Source organism: Amphiura filiformis, chromosome 12 (assembly GCF_039555335.1).
Source record: "Amphiura filiformis chromosome 12, Afil_fr2py, whole genome shotgun sequence".
NCBI classification, from domain to species: domain Eukaryota; kingdom Metazoa; phylum Echinodermata; class Ophiuroidea; order Amphilepidida; family Amphiuridae; genus Amphiura; species Amphiura filiformis.
In genome coordinates this window covers 1,351,790-1,374,070 of record NC_092639.1, presented here as the reverse complement: position 1 = coordinate 1,374,070, position 22,281 = coordinate 1,351,790, and the positions used below count along the sequence as shown (strand labels likewise).

Here is a 22,281-nt window from a genome sequence, read left to right as displayed (position 1 = left end):
TTCACAATCTTGGGTTTAGCACTTATGATTATTAGAGGGATGCTGTCATGGTCACTGATTCCAGGGACGGTGGTAGATCTCTCAACAAGAGTTGGATTCGTTGTGAGAAATAAATCCAGAATATTTTTCATTCTGGTTGGCTGTTTCACAACTTGTTCAAGACCAAAATCAGCTGCAATTTCCAGAAATTGTTTAAAAATTGCCGGGTAAGAACCCCCTGGTTTAAAACAATTCTGATCCCAATCAATGTCTGGGAGATTAAAATCTCCTGCTAGCCAAATTTGCCCTTTATTAGAGCGCTTAATTTTGCTAAGTGACTCTTTCAGCTCATTCATATAATCAGAAGTGTTCCCAAACTGCTGAGATCTGTAAAAAGATCCTATGGTTATGTCTTTAGTACCTTGGATCTTTATAGTGACCCAAACAATTTCACAACGAGAGTCCTGGTCTACCCGGTGGGTCCCTATAAGGTAAATATTTCATAGTATTAAAAATCGTTGTTTCATAATTATAGTGGTGTGCCCCCTTAAGACTAGAAATGGCATGAATCGTTTCCAAACAAGTTGGTGCATAACTTCCGTGCGACAGGTTGATTTGGCCGTGAACTTCGTGCCGTGTCAATGAACACAATGAATGCAAAAATGCCACTGTAAATATCCTTATTGTACGTGTCATATGCCCTCTCAACCGTGGAATAATCCTCATGATACAATTGTCTTTGCATTTTAGTTTTTTCTATTACTTGTCCCGTAAATATGGTGTAAATCATCCCAAGATGAGGCGTCGAAAGAGGGTACTGCTCATCCTGTTCACGGCGGCTTGTGCCGCTGTTTTCTACGGGTACATGCGGGGCAGCGAAGACACGGAATCTCGGCATAGAGAGGTAAATGTACACGGGCGCAAATTTCCATTTGATAGATTTGACGATACGCCTTATGATATAATAAATCGCAAACCAAATAGTAATGGTATTGGTGATGTTGAGAAAAATTTAAAAGGAAGACAAAAACCTGGAGTTGTCGAATGGGCAGGCCAAAATGACAGACAAAATAGTGGCATGATTGATGGCAATGATGCATTCATTCAAAGTGACACAGATAGTGGCAACGTGTTCAAAGGAAACAGAAAGAAATTCCTTGAACCAATTAGTCTAAAGCCTCAAGCTCCAAAGGTTGAAGATGGCAAGAACGCAGCTGATGTCGTTCACGTTCAGAATCAGCAAAATAGCTTGCACAATGGTGCAAAGAAGCAGGTAGGTCAAAAGTAATTGTGAGTGAAATTCTGCACAGCACAGAAACTAGCACGTTTTGTGCTATATCAGAGTGAATTCTTGAGAACTGTCGTATCTTTGAATTTCTATTTTATTGGTCATTACATTTACTGCCATCAAACGTTTGCCATTTGCTCGAGAAGTCTAGCCAAGAATTTACTCACCGATAGCTTCACATTCTAGGGCTAGGCTAGAGGCCATTGCATTCAAAATCTAGTTAGATTCGCTGAAGCAAGACACTGTGTAAAGCAATGGAAATTCAGAAGTAAACACAGCCGATCATGACAGGCAATTGCATCAACAATTAATGTTGGTAAAATTACACTTCAGCACGCGTGCTAATTCGAAACTAGAGTTCTCGTCTCTCGAGTAACCGGATACCTTTAAATCCATTGGCAAATTTATGATCTGGTGAATAACCGATTGCCGATAATTTCTTCTTAAATCCTGATTCCGAGAGGAAAAATAACCATGATAACATGTCCTACACTCCCTGAGAAATAAATTAGGATGCCCTCTATAGTCAGCAATACCCGAATGTGCATCATTTTGAAAATGGAAAATCAATTCCTGTAATAAACAGTATTAAACACCTAATTAGTACCGGTAATCAATATTTGCGGTACCGGTAGGCCTACATCAAAAAATGACACCAACTTTACTTTAGGATATTTTCTGTAATTAATCAAAATTGAACCATAAAAAAAACTTGTTCACATGAAATAAATGCCTCATCTTTGATAGCCCAGTTCACATGTGACCAATAGTGTTTCAAACAAAAATTATATTTAAAAAATAAAGATTTTTAAAGAATTACAAGAAATGTTTGATATTGAAACAATGTCTGATAAAAGTTTATGTACCATATAAATTATTGACATGATGGTACAATTTTCTTGCACTACACTGTACAGTGTATCATATAAACACAGCCAAATTAAAAAAGTCTCCACTAGGCACTAGTGTCATCCCCATAATCAGAGTCTGATGAGTTTGGCAAAATGATTTATAATAATTTTCTATGTATAGGCCTACATACACTTTCCTTCGAAGGGTGATACCAAATTTGATATCAAAAGTTTAATCATCGTGAGCATATATAGGAACCATTGTTTGTTAATTCGTGCAATTTAAAAAATGACATAGGGAGTTGTATCAAGCGGCAGAGCTAGCGTGAGTGTCAAGAATTACGTCGCCTGAATAGGCTGGTAGGTTAATCGATTATAAACCACCTCTTTTCAACATCTACACATCTACACGCATCTGAGAGGTCTAATTACCCTTAATTACCCATGCACGAGATTGCACGTCAAAATGCAAATCAAATACGCCGCTCTTTTATTGTGAGCAGGCAAGTGTAGGCCTACAATGATTCCTGTATGGGTTGATTATTGCATTATTTGAATAAATAACAAATAAAATAAATATTGCTTGACATGATGACTTGGAAAAAAGTTAGAAACAAGTATGCAAATGTGAAATTAGTTTTGCCACATGATCTTCTCTCCCGTCAAGCTAATGTGGACCCTTTTTAAAAGTTGTCACAAAAACAATAACAAAATTATGGTTGCAAGGAGGATAAAAGTGTGCTAAAAACACAATAAAAAAGAAATACTGCATGTAACTTGATTTGAAATACAAAAATAAAGATACATGTACATAGCTTTTTGCCAAATGTTTCTGAGACAAACTACTTTGCAAAATGTTAACTTTCTCACTGTCAAAGTGTTCTTGTTGATTGGACAGCTGGATATAATGATTTTTGGTCAAACTTTTTACCTTGGAAGTATTATGTACAATATTTTTGTAAAATTGTTATGACAGTTATGTACATTTTAAGGGGGTACTACACCCCTGCCCAATTTTGTGCCTATTTTTGCATTTTTCTCAAAAATTATAGCGCATTGGTGACAAGTAAGATTTATAGGGGCAAGGACTACAACCACTGCGCTGGAAATTTTATTTCAGCACATACAACAATTGTGGAGTTACAGTCAAAAATGAGGGAAAACCAATATTTGATCAATAAGTCAATAACTACTTGCCTTGACTTGCTGAATTATCAGTGCAGAAGTTGTAGTCCTTTGCCCTATAATATTATATCTTACTTGTCACCAATGTGCTATAATTTTTGAGAAAAATGCAAAAATAGGCACAAAAATGGCCAGGGGTGTAGTACCCCTTAAATGCATAAATTTACTCATCAGTCATATTTTTGCAGGTAGCAAACATACATGTACATATATATGTACATTTTTACAATGCATAATGCGTTCCATTTGCTTTTATGTTAATGTGTTTATATTGCACGCATATTATCACAAGCTTTATACATGTAGTTTGCAATATGCTGTCTCTTTTGATGGCTATTAATTTTCAATGTTTTATAACATCTTAATAATCGGTGTTATACAGGCCTGGGATTTAAGCAACTGCTCCGCTATCCTACATGTACATGCACACTGTGGACACCAAATTTACTTAAAAACTTCCTAATATTCGGCGTTTCCTCATTATAGGCCCAATCTTTCTGCCTGTCAAGAGGCCTTGACTGCCATGGTCCGTGGCATATCCTGTTAGACCATGTTTTTAATGGTCCGTTGCATATCCTGTTAGACCATGTTTTTAATGATACCAATTTTCATTCAATGTTAACATCTGGAACAATATTACTTGTACATCTATGTATTTAGGCGAGATACGTGTATACATATTTTTAGTATCTAGCAACAGTTAATTAACCATTTCTCCACACTTGTATATCAATTGAAGAGGCGTGACCAGGTCGACAGCCTCATCCCCTCACTTCAAACACATTTTTGCGTCTATATCAAAAATGTTTGCACAATAATTTATCCCAAAACTAAAACTTAGGAATCACATATCTTATTATTTTGATACAGGCATCAATGTGTACGTAGTACAAAAACAATGTGACAAAATCGGACCATCCACCCATCTTTAGACAAGTATGAACTTTCTTTCTATCGAGTGCATAATGTATTTACTAGATTATTCTCATAAATGTTAATGTTGAACTGACTTGTTCATTTCAGGATGCAGCACCTCCAGGGTACGTCCCACCAAAGAATGGACCAGCGCCCCCAGGAAAGCGTGAAGACCAGCAACGACTACAAAGACTACAGCAGGAACTCGAGGACCATCAGCGAGAGGTTCAAAGACAGCAGGCGCTGATCAAAGCACAGAATGATAAGATGCAGCAGTTGCAACAGCAACAGCAACAGCAAGATGATCAGTGGAAGAGACAGCAAGAGGATCACCACAGACAGCTTGAACAGTTACGTCAGCAGCAATTGCATTTTGAGCAACAGCAGCAGCAGCAGCAACAGCAAGGTCAACAAGGATTCCAGCCAGCTCAACCACAACAACAGTTTCAACCCCAACAGCAACCCCAGTTCCAACCACAACAACAACCCCAGTTTCAACCTCAACAGCAACCCCAATTTCAACCTCAACAGCAACCCCAATTTCAACCTCAACAGCAACCAGGTCAGTTCCAGCCACAGCAGCCAAATCAGCAACAGCAGCCAAATCAGCAACAGCAAGCAGTACTTGGTAATCAGCAACAACCACTTAATATTGTTGTGCAAAATAACCAGGGGGCACCACCCATGAACCAAGGTGGGAAGCAGCCTAGTGGAGATGACTACATAAAGAATCTACTGAAAAACAAGTAAGAGCTATATTTATTTGATTTGTGTAAGGCACCAGAACCAAATTTGTTTGATCTTTTGGATCGACCGTCGATGCTGCTTTGATGCTTGTTATTAATGAACTATCAACTACTTAATCAGAATAAAAAAAATAGTAAATTTGTATTGGTCAATATCATTACATGCAAAGATTCATATATAATCATAATTAACAGAGTCAATTAAGGGGGTACTACACCCCTGTCCAATTTAGTGCCTATTTTTGCATTTTTCTCAAAAATTATAGCGCATTGGTGACAAGTAAGATATGTATATTATAGGGGCAAGGACTACAACTACTGCACTGGAAATTTTATTTCGCACAGACAGCAGTTGTGGAGTTGCAGTCAAAAATGAGGGAAAACCAGTATTTGATCAATAAATCAATAACTACTTGTCTTGAGTTGCTGAATTTTCAGAGCAATAATTGTAGTCCTTGCCCCTACAACATGCATCTTACTTGTCACCAATGCGCTATAATTTTTGAGAAAAATGCAAAAATAAGCACAAAATTGGCCAGGGGTGTAGTACCCCCTTAATCGATTTTCTAAATAATAAGGATCAACCCAAGCATCAATGGTTAATCAAAAGATCAAACTAATTGGGCTCTATTGCCTTAGAATCCATATGTGAGGTCAAATTTTGCTCAGTTACGGGAACATAACAGAAACATTTAAACATTTTTTATTAATTTTTTAACATTGATCTAGGCGACAATTTCTTATTTTTTTAGAATTTTGACCACCTTGGAGAAATTTTCACCAAAAATGGTTGCAAAATAAATATATTCTTTCCAAATTTCAACCATTTTTAGTGAAGTTGATTAAAATGAAAAAAAAAAAAAAAAATTAATAAAAAACCTGTAAGAGATATTGATATCTAGTTTTTGAAAATAAAAAAAAATGAATAAAAACATTTTTACTGAAGAATGTTTTTGTTTATATGTGGTCTGCAAAAATTTTGTATTGATTTTTTTTGTATTTTTTCCAAAATCTAGCATTTTTGCCCAAATTTGACTTCACATAGATTTGTCAAGTCTTTCCTATTCTAAATATGTATATTATATACTTTAGACCAACAATATACTAGTAGTAGTTATGATGCCCAAAAGTTTCCATACTTCAAGGATAAAGACCAACCTTAACATCCTGGTTAGTACATGTACATGTACATGTACACATGTTGTATACTCCCAATGTCCTATTTTATACATATAATTTAATTAAGAGTTTTATTAACCACCAGATGCTCTATAGGCCTACAGATTAGTTACCATGGTTACTGCATGAATATCCCATAATTGTTCTACAGATAGTACTATGCAACATAATAATTACAGTTTGTCTGCTATGCTTGCCTGCTTCATTTAATAGTTCCAAATACACCATGGTGTGATCAATGATGTGATCAATTTACTGGAGGTATGGCATATTGTGGTCAACATGCACAGCAATTATACATCAAAATTACACATGCGTATCATTTATGCCATACCAATTGTGTACCACATATGTGACCCGTTCTGACAAAACCAGGAACAAGTGGCATTTTTGACATTTCATGATTTGAATAAAAATATAAGCACTAGACAATAAAGCTTTAAAATGATACCAAAATTAGATACATAGCATCAATACTCTTCAAGATAGGGATAATTTTGTAAATGATACCTTGATAGTTTTGCCAAATTGCTACTCTGAGTAATGGGCTAATTAGTTTCCTGCCTTACACAGGATCGAATAGGGATTATCATAGTTCAATTGTTAATTATAGATTTAATAAACCTTGTTTTGATAAGTACTTTCAATGATATGAATGTCCACTTAGTCCCACAGTCAAATACCATGAAATTAAGAATTCCAAAATTTGATTTCTTTATGGGAATGTCATCTTTAAAGGCCTATAAATAAAAACATGCCTGGCGACTTGTTCCGGATTTTGTTGGAGCTGGTCACATATATGTGAAAAGTTAACTTTCACTATCTTACAGGGATACTTCAAAAATGACTTGAAAATTTAATGAAATAATAAAGTATAAATTAAACAAAAAGTAAAGTCAAGAATAAAAAACTAAAAAGTAAAACTAAAAAAGCATTTCCAAAAAAGAATTCAATTATGTTTTCTGCTATACTAAGTGCATAAATATAATATATGAGCAAATAATTGTCATTGTGGATAATATTTGTTACACCCCTGACAGAATTCATTTATCTGTGGTATGTTGTGGAGACAGACTTGAGGAGACCACCATTATGTTGAAATCAGCTGTGGTTTTCACTCAAACACCCATGCACTTTCACATTTTTGCCGAGGACCAACTTCACCAAGATATGGCTAGTAAGGTGAGTGTTACACTTAATACCTCAGGGTGGTTTGCTTGGAGGTGCCCTATGTGATGCCTTTTCAGAGTCCATTTTAACTGGCATCGCATTGCAATGTGCTACATAATTAAGCATATTTGGGAAAAAAGTAGGTAATGGTGAATCCAACGGACGAGGACACAAAACACATCAAGGATCAATAAATGATACATGAGGATATACCTTGAATATGAACAACTGAAAAGAAAGAGAGCAAGGTATACCAACTTGATGTGGGGAAACAAAATACAGACTAGACGGTATGCAGAGGGGGTCAAAAACATCAAAAGTAGGCATAGAAGTAGGTAAAGTTCGATAGCCAAAAATTACCAATTCCAAGGCCCACAGAAGTGTTAATAATAATAATAATAAAACAGCATTTATGTAGCGTATTGTGAATCTCAGATTCCTCAATGCGCTTTACAGAATTTAAAAACTACCAAACTTAATTTACAATATATGATTTTAACTTAAGAATTATACAAACAATACTATGCATAAAAATAGCAGACCAGCTGCAAGCAAACAACTTTAGAAAGGCAAGAGTAACACTAACACCAGTGAGAGACCCACCGACAAAATCCCCAAGTGGGACTGTCGGTGCACCTCACACCGGCATCATCAATACATCAATATATAGCAAGATCAAAATAAATACAGTTTTCCATAATAAAAATTACACTAATAATCTCATATAACAAAAAAGCATACTGAAACCAAATGCAAAGGTACACAACCATCTCCATCCAAAGATGGAGATGCCAGTGTAGAGTGTGTGAGAGACTCATTGATGTAAACACATCCATGAGCCTCCCACACACAAACAAAATTATACTCAACAGCAGAAATACATGGCATAACAAATAAGCAAAAAATAAAACCTACTCCATCCAAAGGATGGGCGGGGATGTCTATGTAAGAAGCATGAGAGACCCACCGATGTAGCATAAGAGCCAATCCGTGGGCCTCCCATGCCCCTTGAACATAATCAATGTAAAACCAAATGACACCAATGTAATATTATGACCACACTAAATAATACATTATTCCTGGTGTGTAAGAGACTCATCGATGCAAACATCCATGAGCCTCCCACACACCAAATAACAATAACCACATCAATAAATATGACACCAATGTAATAATATAACCATAGTAAATAATACATTAATAAAAATACCACACACAAAAATTGATAACATATAGGCCTACAATATTGAGCTGGGAGACTACTGTACAATTTAAATTGCACTAAAAACCACATATTAAAGATAAATAAATGACACTATTATCATCATATAGCAAAAACACACCGAAACCCAATTTAACTATACACAACCATCTCCATCTGTGGAGAGCCCTGTGTGTAAGAGACTCATCGATGAAAACATCCATGAGCCTCCCACACACCAAACAAAAATATACACAGCAGCAAAGTATGGCAAAACAAGTGTTAAACATTTGGGACACAACATTCTTACATGCATCATATATTTGTGATGAAAATATTTGGTTTTGAACACTGATATTAATCATGTTCACAGAAGTACAAAACAGACCACAAAACCCAGCCAAAATGATCCCTCGGAGGTTTGGCTCATCTTCGATCAGTAACACAACATCCGCTTCACAGATCAACAAACTTTTGCTGCTCTTAACATCAGTTGGCCTAATGAAGCATCCGATCTAGGATGTGAAATATTGCCACTCATAAAATGTAAGTCCAGTAGATCAGATTATAATCTTAAGCTCATAATTTCAAGAGAACAATATTTTTGTAACTTAAAGGTCCGTAACCCGATCGACAGCATCATCCCCGATTTTTTCATTGTTGATGAGGTTTTGGTATCACATAATAGATACTATTTTTCTCATTACTATCCTGAAATTTGACGCTCCAAGTCGATGTATTTCGGAGAAATCATGAATCACAGCGGTTTTACAGGTATACCAGTTTGTAAACAATGGTAAATACTTTGGAATTCTGGGAGGGAATTATGAACGAAATATCAGTCACCGCAAGACGGTGCGCCGTATATAGTTATGAAAACGGCAACGATAACCGTGGTGTGCTAAATAGCTCAATTGACTAGCGCGTTTGTTTTTTACCCGAGAGGTACCCGGTTCAAAACCCGGTCTCGGAAGGGTTTTTTTCCTCTCCATTTTACCCAAACTTTTTATATTCATTTGAAATGTACATATTGCAAGGGAAATATATTTTGTTTCCTTTTTTTTTCTGAAACGGTACGAAAATAAAACATTTTCCGTTCAATACGGGCCGGGCATTGTACAGCATGTCAGCATTCGTCATTGCTCTGCCCAGAATGCAATTCACGATACCAAGGTATTGGATTGCAAATTTGGCTATTTATTCACATTTACGCTGAAAATGCTCTCGTTTTTTCACAAAGCAGCATAAAGGAGGCGATATTTGATATTATTATGTAATTTTAAAGACAATCCATATCCAAAACCAATAGGGTTACCCCCCTTTAAAACACATGCGTTTTTGCATCTTTTGTTTTTCAGTTAAATAGTTGGCCAGCAGCTTTCAGGAGGAAGTTTTCTTTCAACATCTACCCCATTACTTTCCCTCCAGGTGAAGATCCTGCAGAATGGAAGAAAGTCTTCAAATTGTGTGCAACACAGAGGTTATTCTTGCCAGTAAGTACAGTAGCCAGGATCTTATGCATCAGATCCTGGATTAGACTAATTCCAATCAGCCGTCTACACTTCGCATGTACTGTGTATGCTTCGTAGTGACGACTGATTATCTTACAGCCAATATCATGACGGATTTCTGAAAACTATTCAATGCGACTTCAGTTGTGCGCCGTAGCGCGACTGACTAGCGGCGCCCGCATACCGCGTCGCTGTACCGCGCCGCTGTGACAAGATCGCGCTCTGAACTTCTAAAAACAACAAACTCGGTCAAAAGGTCAATTTGGACACAACTGCGCATGCTCTATGCCACAGGAATCCTGTTGCAAAATCCGTCACTTTTTTTCCACGTAGTTTTCTCAGTCGTCAATCCAGACGGTTGACGACTGAGGGCAGCAGTCTAATTCTGGATAGTCATAGAATATACAATAGAAGAGGTGGCTGCTCCATCTATCGTATGTTCTACAAGGAGGCTCCTGAGTTGTTATGCCAGCTGATGCCAGACATCCATGTCCATGACCCACAGGTTACGACGGTCTGTGAGATCCCATGAACTAGCAGTGGAAGTCCCAAGATCAAACCTTGTCAGCCATGAAAGATACCATCTACAGCCCAAATATGGAATTCTCTTCCTGCCCAAATTCCACCCATTAGATCGAGGGCCAGCTTCAGCAGGGAGGTTAAAGGTCCGTAACCCGATCGACAGCATCATCCCCGATTGTTTTCATTGTTGATGAGGTTTTGGTATCACATAATAGATACTATTTTTCTCATTACTATCCTGAAATTTGACGCCCAAGTCGATGTATTTCGAGAAATCATGAATCACAGCGGTTTTACAGGTTACCAGTTTGTAAACAATAAAAATTTCTTCGGATCATGGGAAGAGAAAAAGCGAACTACGCTAAGTGTAGTCTCGCGGCCAGACTGTATGTGGCTATCACGAGGATCGACGAGTGTCAGACCGACGCAAACTGGCTGTGTAGGAGACTACGCTAAGTGCTGAGGAGACGGTCCGCCGTATATAATTAAAACAATTCCTTGATTATTTCAGTTGGTGAAATAGCTCAATTGGCTAGCTCGCCGTTCTTTTACCCGAGAGGTACCCGGTTCAAAACCTGGTATCGGAAGGTTTTTTTCCTCTCCATTTTTAACCCAAACTTTTTTATATTCATTTGAAATGTACATATTGCAAGGGGAAATATATTTTGTTTCCTTTTTTTCTGAAACGGTACGAAAAAACAAAAAAAAACAAAAACAAACAAATATTTTCCGTTCAATACGGGCCGGCATTGCAGCATGTCAGCATTCGTCATACTGAACGGGAATTGTTGTTGTTGCATGCCTACCCAGAATGCAATTCACGATACAAGGTATTGGATTGCAAATTTGGCTATTTATTCACATTTACGCTGAAAATGCTCTCGTTTTTCACAAAGCAGCATAAAGGGGAGATATTTGATATTATTATGTAATTTTAAAGACAATCCATATCCAAAACCAATAGGGTTACCCCCTTTAATCACTTCCTGGTGCTTCCTCGTTAGCAGCTTCAAAATGATTTTTTTTTTGTCTCTGCTGTTAATGCCCAGTTATGCCATGTCGTAAAAAAAAAAATAAGGCTCTTTTTCCTGATTTACCTCCTCTCCATTGAGTCCATTCAGATTGATACATATGTAGATGGGTACTTTTCTAGATTATTTTACTATGTGCCTGGCAAATTCAGATTAAAAGTGTGTGGTTATTTGTACTCTGCATGTAGCACCAAAAACCCCTCCCTAAGCAATACATGCGAAAAGCTTTGTAACACTCAAGCCCGGGCACTCAAGCCTAAAAATACGCCCGTTGTTCTATTTCGAGGTTTAATCAATAAAAGTAATTTTGAGTCGGTACTCTTTGGGTTATAATGCCTTTGGTACTGGCGTATGTTGGGAATGTAATGAACTGGGAGAAGAAACTCGCCCACAGCAACATATTACACATAAGTCTGGCCGAAGAGAAATTGGTGTGCATCTATGCAGCGGTATCCAAAAAATGTGACCAGATATTGTTATAATTGTGCAAATTCTAATCATTTTGCTTATTCCTTGTTGCCAAAGGCAAATAGTCTTCAAGTTTGATCAATTGCCTATTGAGACTAAGGTGTATGCTGTTACTAGGTAAAAACAATTATAAAGAAGCAGGATCTGTATTTCTAAGATTGTTTCCACCTTTGTATTTATTTTCAGGAATTACTGTCGAATGTGGATTCGGTTCTCTACGTGGATACCGACATCTTGTTCATGCGCCCTCTAGAGAAAATCTGGCATTTCTTCAAAGAGTTCAACTCTACGCAATTTGCAGCCATGACTCCTGAGCACGAGATTGCCAACATTGGCTGGTACAACCGATTTGGGCGTCATCCGTACTACGGTCTAACGGGTCTTAATTCCGGGGTTATGCTGATGAATTTGACAAGGATGCGTTCATTTGGCTGGACCAATCGGATCATTCCATTGTATAGAGAGTACAAAACTAAGATTACATGGGGTGATCAGGATCTCATTAATATTCTGTTTCATTTTCATCCAGGTAGGTTGATTACCCTTCCCAGAATCCTTTGCAACATGATGCATCACCTTATTATAGCAAAGGACACTATTATTACTTTGTACAGGTTCTCTTTTATTTCATGTTGAGAGTAGACTGGCTAAACATGGGTCGATAGTCAAGAAATAATCACGATTTAGATATGCTGTATTCATTGAGGTACATTTTTTCACTAGCGACCCATGTTGAACTAGATAGCAAATCAGTAGAGAAAATTGAAATGGAAGAAATGCATTATGGGAAGTGCAAGATATCTACTGTGGGTTGATTCCAAATTGATACCTTTCAATCAATCTGCTTATCAAAAGAATTGTCCTGGTTTTAGTTCTTGTCCCTTTACGAACGAATAAAATAAAGCCAATTCAGGAAATCTAAAAATGTTTGAAATTAAAAAAAAATTCAGTATTTGCATTCTTTACAGCTTTCACAAGCCGAATTGGACTAACTCTACTGCCAACATTAAGCCTATGAGAACTACCTGCCGATTGGCCAAAAAGAAGTTTTCATTATCAATTGGACCGATCAGCAACATTGTTATTGTAACATTTGCAAAGCTCCATTCTGATTGGTGATTAAAGTGAAGATATCATGCAATCAGAGGCAATGTTAGATCGGCAGGTAGTGCTCAGGGGTTAGTGCTTTGTTAAAGCCAATAGTATTTTGGGGAAACTGTCTGCAAAAAAATGTAAAAATGACTCATTAATCAATATGACCATCTTCCGTAATAATATTAATGTCACGCCATTTTCTTGATTTATTTTGTACAGAGGGTGTTTATGTGTATCCATGCGAGTGGAATTTCCGTCCTGATGCCTGTATGTACAGTCTGAATTGTCACCGTATTAATGACCATGGTGTGTCCATTATTCATGGTAATAGAGGGGTCTATCATAACGATAAACAGCTTCCATTTAGAGCAATATACGAAGCCTTTCGAAGTGTAAGTATGGAATTGATAGTGTTACATTATAATTGAGTTTTGTTTTGAAAGAATGAAATTTTTGTTTACTCCCTTTGCCCCTCTTTCAGTTGTTTTTCCACTGGTGTTAAATGTAGACTGTGTGCTAGACTGTTGTTACATCTTAATATAATTTGTTACTATGTTTAGCCAGGTGGTCTGGGTGGACACACACTTGGGTCCTGATATGACCAGGCTCAAGCTAACTATTCAAGCCAAGCTGAAAATTATATTAGCATGTTGGTCTGTATGAAGAGAAAAGAACAAAAAAGAATTGAAGAAAAGAGCAAGGAACAGAAAGGCCACTCCCAATTAATCAAGTGTAGCCCAGGTCGAGAAATACAAAATTTGAGAATTCTGTTTCCATGCTCCAATACAAATGCTTGAGTGTGTTTGTCACAAACAAACAAAGATGTCATGAATTCCTAAATTGTAGGTGTTCATGTTGCAACACTTTCCAATGCAACAACTAACATGCTTTTGTTGTAAGCAGGGTTTCAAGTCACAATGGTATTTGGTGCATTTATTATCTTAAATTAATTTACTTTTTTGTCAATCGATAATTATTAATTGTTTTGTTGCATTATAGTTGATTTTTGTTTTGCAACTCAAAAAGTAAGGTCACTTTTACAAACACTTGTGTTTGGATCTAGTCTTTATAAACATAGTTAATTTAAGATTCCAAACTTGAAATCCTTGACCTGGCCTTACCCTTGCCAGGACTGTTGTTTTTGAAGAAAGTTGCTCAACCATAACTTGTTTATGTATTTCTTGGTTCACAATTTGAACTGTAATTGTTCATAATTATGATTTTGTTATTCTCTTGTTTTCTATACAGTATGAATTTGGCACCGATCTAGAGATAGGCCTTGTACAGGGAATTAAACAGCGGTTTGGGAACCCTAATCTCATGTCTATGTACTGCACCAAGGCCTTGTCAACACCGCTCATGAACACGCTACGAGAAAGTACTAATCTTGTCAATGGGTTCATCAACACGTCGTGACGACAGTGAGATGTCATAGGGTAAGGTAAGAAGTGTGAGTAATAAGGTAGCAATTGGGGTATTTATCTAGGAATGGGGCTCTTGCATCAATACTCTACAATAGAGATGTATATATGCAAGAAAGGGGATCTTGCACTACACAGGAAAGTGCTTAGTCAATGGTCAGATCAACTGTCATCATAATAGCCATCACAGGAGCAAATGTCTACTGCAAGTGCTGATCAGACAACTAGTCTGGGAAAGGGGATTTTGCACTCCACGGGAAAGTGCTTAGTCAATGGTCAGATCAACTGTCATCATAATAGCCATCACAGGAGCAAATGTCTACTGCAAGTGCTGATCAGACAACTAGTCTGGGAAAGGGGATTTTGCACTCCACAGGAAAGTGCTAAGTCAATGGTCAGATCAACTGTCATCATAATAGCCATCACAGGAGCAAATGTCTACTGCAAGTGCTGATCAGACAACTAGTCTGGGAAAGGGGATTTTGCACTCCACAGGAAAGTGCTAAGTCAATGGTCAGATCAACTGTCATCATAATAGCCATCACAGGAGCAAATGTCTACTGCAAGTGCTGATCAGACAACTGTACTAACAGTGGTGACTTCAAGTGTGTGTCCGGCTGGATAGAGTCCCCTCCAGGATCAGGGTGTAAACAAGATTTATTTTCTTTTGATAAATATGTAATAAGCCAGAAACTAACAGTGGAATTGGCTAAGTTAGTGTTTGGTCTATCCTTTATGTAAGCCTACACAATACTGCAATCCTAGAAAAAATAGTTGTGCTAAACAATTGAAATGTGTACCCTATAGCAACATTGGAGAGGTGAGTGAAACATGCATGCAATATATGTGAAGCACAGACTCCCTTCTGTGTCACACCCTTCCCCACTCCCCATCTTTCAATGTTGGAGGGTCTCACAGACCTGCCGACAACATGGCTTTGTCCAACATTGAATTGGGAGAGCGAGGGCAGAGATATACCAAAAGACAGGCAAAGTGTCAACATTTTTGGCAGGATTGTAGTCTTATTGTCATTCAATACAGCTTTATTATATATGTAGCTGTGTCGTCAGGAAATTTCCTGATTTCAGGAAATTTTGCTTGGTCTTCCCTGTACAAAGTATAGGGAAATACACATTTTCAGGAAATGTTAAAGCAGTTTCAAGAAATTATGTCAGTGCTTGTTTTCATCCCTGCTGTCTTGATAATTAGGCTGACTCCGAGTAGGCTTACATGAAGGTAGTTGGTAACAGTATGTAATTGTTGAAATCTAATCATAACACATGAAATATTGTAAACTGCTATTCCACATTATTAATTTCGTAACTTGAATGCAAGAAGGTTTTAAGTGAATGGTGAAGTAGTAATAAATATTTAGAACTTTCTTGCAATCAAACTTCAAATTAAACGGTTCTATCATTTTGAGCTTTCACATATTGAATATTGAAGTGTGTGCAATTTAATTTTGGGCCAAAATTATGAATACTTTGGTGTGAAGAATGCCAAAGCACTGATTTCAATTTGGTAATTGATATTTGTGAATGCAATGCATAACACTTTTTAATCAAACTCTTCATATTTTCTAATATTCCAACGTACTCTTGTGGGGCATTAGCATTTGATTTTATAATTGTTTGTTGATTACGATAGGGCTGCTAATATATGAAGCACAACACTAAATGGATTAGGTATCACTTTAAAATTTATTTTGTCATTGTTCAGGAAATTCTCATATTTACATTTTGCCATTGAAATCAAACATCATAGTGATCATTGGCCCAGTGTGAATCCCAATCCTATCAGGGGTGTGAGTGACCTCTATTGAAAAAAAGAGGAACTTTGTTCAAAAAAGGAGGAAAAGCACTGAAATATGCTCAAAATGGGCTGAAAATGAAAGAAAAAGCTAAAATTTTGCCTCAAATTTCCAAAAAATAGGAATTCAGCTTCAAAGAGGAGATTTCACACCCCTGTCCTATGTGCAAAATTTGTTATAATATCAAACTCTCTTTAGTGTGGTTCGTCTGAAGTTGAGAGTAATGCCATGTGGCAGTGGCAGTTTTGAATCACCTGCGCTTACCTAATCCCGTGGGGCGTATGCACAGTTGTAGAACACGGCTGTTTGATGTATATATAATTGGCTTCATTATTAACTAAATGCAAACTATAGGTGGCGCTATTTATCCTAAATCATGTTTCCTAATTCGCCAGGGGTAGGTAATCAATACTGCCATTAAAGCTGATGGAATAGGTAAAACAGGCAACAACAAAATTTTATAAACATATTGAATAAAAAATAAAAGGAATTATTTGTATTAAAAGCATGAAAGGGTAATTTCCAATAACTAAATAGCGCCACCAATTTTGGCATCAATAGATACATTTTATATCCGAAAAAGCTTTAAAAAATACTATAAAAGTGAATAATTTTGTAAAGAGGGAAATTAAAGTTGCGAATCGACTCAAAAGCATCTGTATACATTAGCACGATATCACTTTTAGCTGTTTAAGCCTAAAATTTGGTTATACATGATGTTTTGTTTGCAAATCTAATAAATTATCCCATCAAACAACCGTGAGAAGGGAGATTTTGTCTGTATGTTTGTGACGTAACTGCCTAAATGCACCGATGGCACCCTTAACAACTTTCAACTTGAGACGAGACAAACTAGAATGAAAAAAAATCTGAATGTGGACATTCTGATGTGAGTTATGCTCTCAGAACAGTCGCAGTGGACTATAATGCCAGAGGAAATCCATACACCCACTATGGAGGCATACACCCACCGTGGAGGACATAATATCCCTGCAGAGGTGTTGTTGGAGTAATGTTTTGCACATAGAACTGGTTTTGAACCTGGGTGTACGTTTACATACGATGTATTGATTTCAAAGGTCAAATAGTCATACAGGTAGGAGGGGTTTCCTGCCTGCCCAGGAATGATTGCTAAAATGACTGATACCTGCCAGGATGCAGGCTAGTTTGAATTTGAGCCTCGAATGCATGCAACCTGCATGTACAGGCATTCAATGATGATGCAGTTAGCAAAAATATCTAAAAATAGCTGGGCAAGTTGAAATGCTTGATGGGCAGAATCACATAAATATACCGTAATTGGAGTCAGAGATAAAGAAACTAATTTGCGTCTGACATCATCTGTCAATCCAAGGTCGGAACGATTGTTTACAATAATGTTATGATGATTAAAATTTGTAGTGATTACAAATTTTCACATGTATAAACATGCAAACCATCTCAAAAGTCAGATCTTAGTAATAGGAAACTCTCCTTGTACATGTACCAAGTCAACGTGGTAAAGAAAAGTTGCTTTTTGCTTTGTAAAAGTACCGACATTGTTTGACATTTTCTGTGATTCCTTTTCTCTGATGAAGGCACCAGATGAATCAATCTTCCTTTTATGCGCTACTAACTAATCACTGGCTGTGGGGATGTGGTCGTCAGATGTATAGTGTCTTTATCACTGACTTTTACTAAATCCAATCTGGGCCTGTAAGTATGGCAAGCAATAAGTTAGGTGTGAGTCATGTTCTATACACATATGAACTCTCACTGAATGTGATTACTCCCCGAGCACTACCTGCCGATCTAACATTGCTTCTGATTGGTCAATTACATGATATTTTCACTTTAATCACCAATCAGAATGGAGCTTTGCAAATAATTCACCCCAATTTTTTGTGCGGTGAAATTATTCTAACAATGTTGCTGATTGGTCCAATTGATAATGAGAATTTCTTTTTGGCCAATTGGCAGGTAGTTCTCATGGGGTTAAGTAGGGCTTTTTATGTTCCTGATTGAAATGTACAAAAATAGTTTGATACTATTGCAGAACTATTATGCCTCTCTTCTGAACATAGTCAAAGACTTGTTATCTATGTTTTTAGTAAATAGGCTATTTTAGCAATTGATATTATGGAGATAGTGTACACATGTATATTTAGTTAATTGGAAATGGCAAGTTTAGTTAGAAATGTGTGTGGTGTGTATTACAAAAATAGCAAAACAAGGTTTTAAATAGCAGGCTGAAAAAAGAAGATGTTATTTCACATTATGTGCCTTCAAATGAATTTTTGAATTATTGATCTGATAAAAATGAATTCTATCAAAACTGATTGTGTGATATAGAGAAAATAATTTTTATTAATTCTAACAGAAAGAGGAGAAAATTCACTCAGATTTTCTTGTACTTAAAGGAAATCTCCGACAATCTTGACATTATGCTTTATATGTTAGAAAATAATGATCAAGTAGAACTCATATTGACCATAAAAAATGAATAAAAACAGTCGTCTCTCAACATGCGATATTCAAAATTCCCGGGCGCCAAAATTGTCTAGTGCAATGATGTTATGGTTATTTGTGCTAAAATGTCGCTAGCATCCATTGTATTACTGGGACGTTATTGCACTAGACAATTTGTCGCCCGGAAATTTTGAATATCGCATGTTGAGACACCGCTATTTTTATTCGTTTTTTTATGGTCAGTATGAGTTTGTTTAAAAATAAAACCATGTGATTCGTGCTCGATAATAATTTTCCTAACATATAAGCCATAATGCTGTGCTTGCTGGGGACTTTCTTTAACATTTTGGATGAATTTGGAATACAAATGATTGTATGATATTTATATATGTTACTTTTGGGTGTGTTATAAAAGGAAAAGCCAGAGTTTTATTTTGGTATGTGTTGAAAATATGCCATCAACAGTGTAAATATTATTATGACAAATTAATTCTATGAATATAGAATAAGATACCACCTTTGATAGATAATATTTATAGGGATGTGTGATGTGAGTGTGTTTAGTTATTTTTGTATTATCAGTACACAGGGTCAACGGATCACTAGATATACTTGTAATTGATTATTTTCGCCTATGATACATGTATGTAAACAATTCACATTTGAGGGCTTGGAACCTGTACACTGACTGTGTACAACATTAAAAAAGAATATAGCCAGGTTATGGTTTTAACCCCCTGAGCACTACCTGCCGATCTAACATTGCCTCTGATTGGTCAATTACATGATATCTTCATTTTAATCACCAATCAGAATGGGGCTTTGAAAATAATTCACCCCATTTTTTTTTGCGCAGTGAAATCATTTTATCAATGTTGCTGATTGGTCTAATTGATAATGAAAACTTCTTTTTGACTAATCGGCAGGTAGTTCTCATGGGGTTAAACCTTCAAACTCTAGCATTACACAAATTGTATTATACAAACTAGACTATATTGTAATACTGGTAGCATATATGATATGTATAGTGTATTTTTTGAAGGGATGTATTATACACATTTGTATTAACTATAAGGTAATTGATTTGTAATCGTATTGTAGATTCAACCCAATTTGGCACTTGTTTCACTGGGACGAGGCTTAACCCAAATCCAAACTCCTTATAGATGTAGTCATTGTGACGTCATCGCCGCCATCTTGGTTGCTAAGATCACCGCCGCGTTGACGCTTGACTGAAGAGGTGGGTCACGCGCTGCGACTTCCGCGTAATCGGGGGCGTAATGTAGGGCTGCTAAAAATACGCGATTTTGGAGGCCAAACACGCACCCCGATTTTCCAAAAGGACATCTGTATTTTTTTTGCGATTTTAAATTTGTTTTTCGCAGATTTGGAGAGTCCATGGACCTAACATCAAGTGCTACCATCATTAAAAAAAAAATTAGAAAAAAAAAAATTAAACAATTAAAAAAAATTAAAAAAATTAAAAATTGCGTATTTTAAAGATATTTTGTTGATTTGGAGAGCCCCTTGACCTAGAGTGAAGTACTGCAATCATTTGTGGTTGATTTTAATACATTTGGAAAAAAGTTACCAAAAAATTACAAGTTTGTATCCAAATGGGACCGATTTGTAACTTGTGTTCACTGCATAATCTATTAAAGATATAAAAATGCATTAGTTTTGTACACAAGTCTATATCTTAAATAGATTTTGAAGTGAACACAAGTTACAAATTGGTCCCATTTGGATACAAACTTGTAATTTTTGGTTACTTTTTTCCAAATTTTTAAAAATCAACCACAAATGATTGCAGTACTTCACTCTAGGTCAAGGGACTCTCCAAATCTGTGAAATATTAAAAAGAAAAAACACAATTTTTTTATTTTTTATTTCAAAATATCAAGGTATCATTACAAAATTATCCATATCTTATAAAATATTGATGCTATGTATATAATTTTGGTATCATTTGAAAGCTTGTTTGGTGCTTACATTTTTATTGAAAACATGAAATGTAAAAAATGCCCCTTGATCCTGGTTTTGACAGAACGGGTCACATATAGGAATATTACAAGGTGAACCTTGAAAACACCTGTTTACAAGCCAGTACTTGTTAGCTATAACCTATTAAAAATACCTAATCATCTCATCTCCCATCACCAGGCCATGTGGCATTTGGGTTGAATCTATCATAGCAGTGTGTGCAATGGTAGCTTATAGTATATGTTCTGTGTAATTATTATCTCATTATGTAGATCATTACATTGTAAATCATGCTTAAAACCCCCCAGTCTTGTTACTTTGTAAATTTTTGAAATAAATATTGTAGATGATCGATTCATTTTCATAACATTGGCAGAAGTAATATTGAAATGTGTGAAATCATGAGAAAACTGGGATCACTATATTCAATATATCGTCACTGGGCGGTAAAAACCTCATTATGTACATTTGGCCCTTGAATATGGATGAAGCAAACCCTTCAATATAAAGTCTACACCCACAATGCTTTATTCATGTTCAAGGGCCAAAAGTACATATGAGAATTTTCCCGCCCAGTGACGAATATAGTTTGTAAATATTTTTTGTTCTTTTTGTTGTTTTGGTTTCAATGAAAGTATTTGATACTAAATTTGTCTGTATTGACAATCTGCAAGAAAAACAGCTCATATTGCAAATTATGGTGGAAGATTTTAACCATCTTTATTTGTATTTTTTGAGCTTTGACTTCAAGTCAAGTTGACAATGTAGCTTGTACATATGAGGCTTGTAACTACAATCCCCGAAAAATGTCGTTGAAACGCTTTAGGCATCTTGAATGAAATCCAAAGTGTATATTTAATGTGGATAAAAATGTTCAATATTTGGAGTTAGAAGAAAGCTGGGCCATCAATTAACACTTTTCCTTCCCCACCCCCATCATTCAATGTTGCGACACTTTGGAGACACGCTGAACACATTTGCGTTTCAACATTGCACGGGGAGTGGGGGACTAATTTCCCCTAAAGGCGCTTTAATGTTTCAAGACATATTTCGGGATTGTAGCCTTACCAAAGGCCTCACAGTTTATAGCTCAATCAGTGAAGTGGTGTATATACAGCCAGGCTGCATTATAATTTGTCAAACTTTTTTGCGAATTGACATATGGCCAACATTCAGGTGGTAGTCGCATTGCTTTCTCTAAATTCAGTAAATTTTCATCGTCACCCGTGTAATTGAATGGGATTATTTTGAAATTTTAAAACGCTTGAAATATCACAAACAAACAGACCAATGTTAATAAATAATATAAATACAAGCTAAAACCGTTGGGGTTTGATACATACGGCCGGGCGGTTTCACAAGTTGCTGGCTCGATCATGCCACTCGCCACCTGGACCTGTTCTAAAAGAGAACCAGACATTGATAAGAGAATGCTTATCATCAAAAAAGATGTATTGCAATTTGAAATACACCTACCT

General features: G+C 36.4%; 1 protein-coding gene across 3 annotated transcripts; it reads left to right on the top strand.

Moving 5' to 3' along the window:
* Positions 1-591: 591 nt before the first annotated feature.
* On the top strand, positions 592-18,140 carry LOC140165627 (glucoside xylosyltransferase 1-like). 3 transcript variants are annotated; one of them, XM_072188914.1, is made up of 8 exons: positions 592-1,252; positions 4,327-4,964; positions 7,184-7,325; positions 9,873-10,007; positions 12,233-12,575; positions 13,361-13,533; positions 14,390-14,577; positions 17,950-18,140. In XM_072188914.1, the coding sequence occupies exons 1-7, from the start codon at positions 704-706 to the stop codon at positions 14,555-14,557; spliced, it is 2,148 nt and encodes a 715-aa protein (XP_072045015.1). In that variant the 5' UTR covers positions 592-703; the 3' UTR covers positions 14,558-14,577; positions 17,950-18,140. The 3 variants fall into 3 exon arrangements, with proteins under 3 accessions (XP_072045015.1, XP_072045016.1, XP_072045014.1); XM_072188915.1 differs by lacking the exon at positions 17,950-18,140 and having other exon boundaries at positions 592-883; positions 14,390-16,986; XM_072188913.1 differs by lacking the exon at positions 17,950-18,140 and having other exon boundaries at positions 14,390-16,986.
* Positions 18,141-22,281: the final 4,141 nt, after the last annotated feature.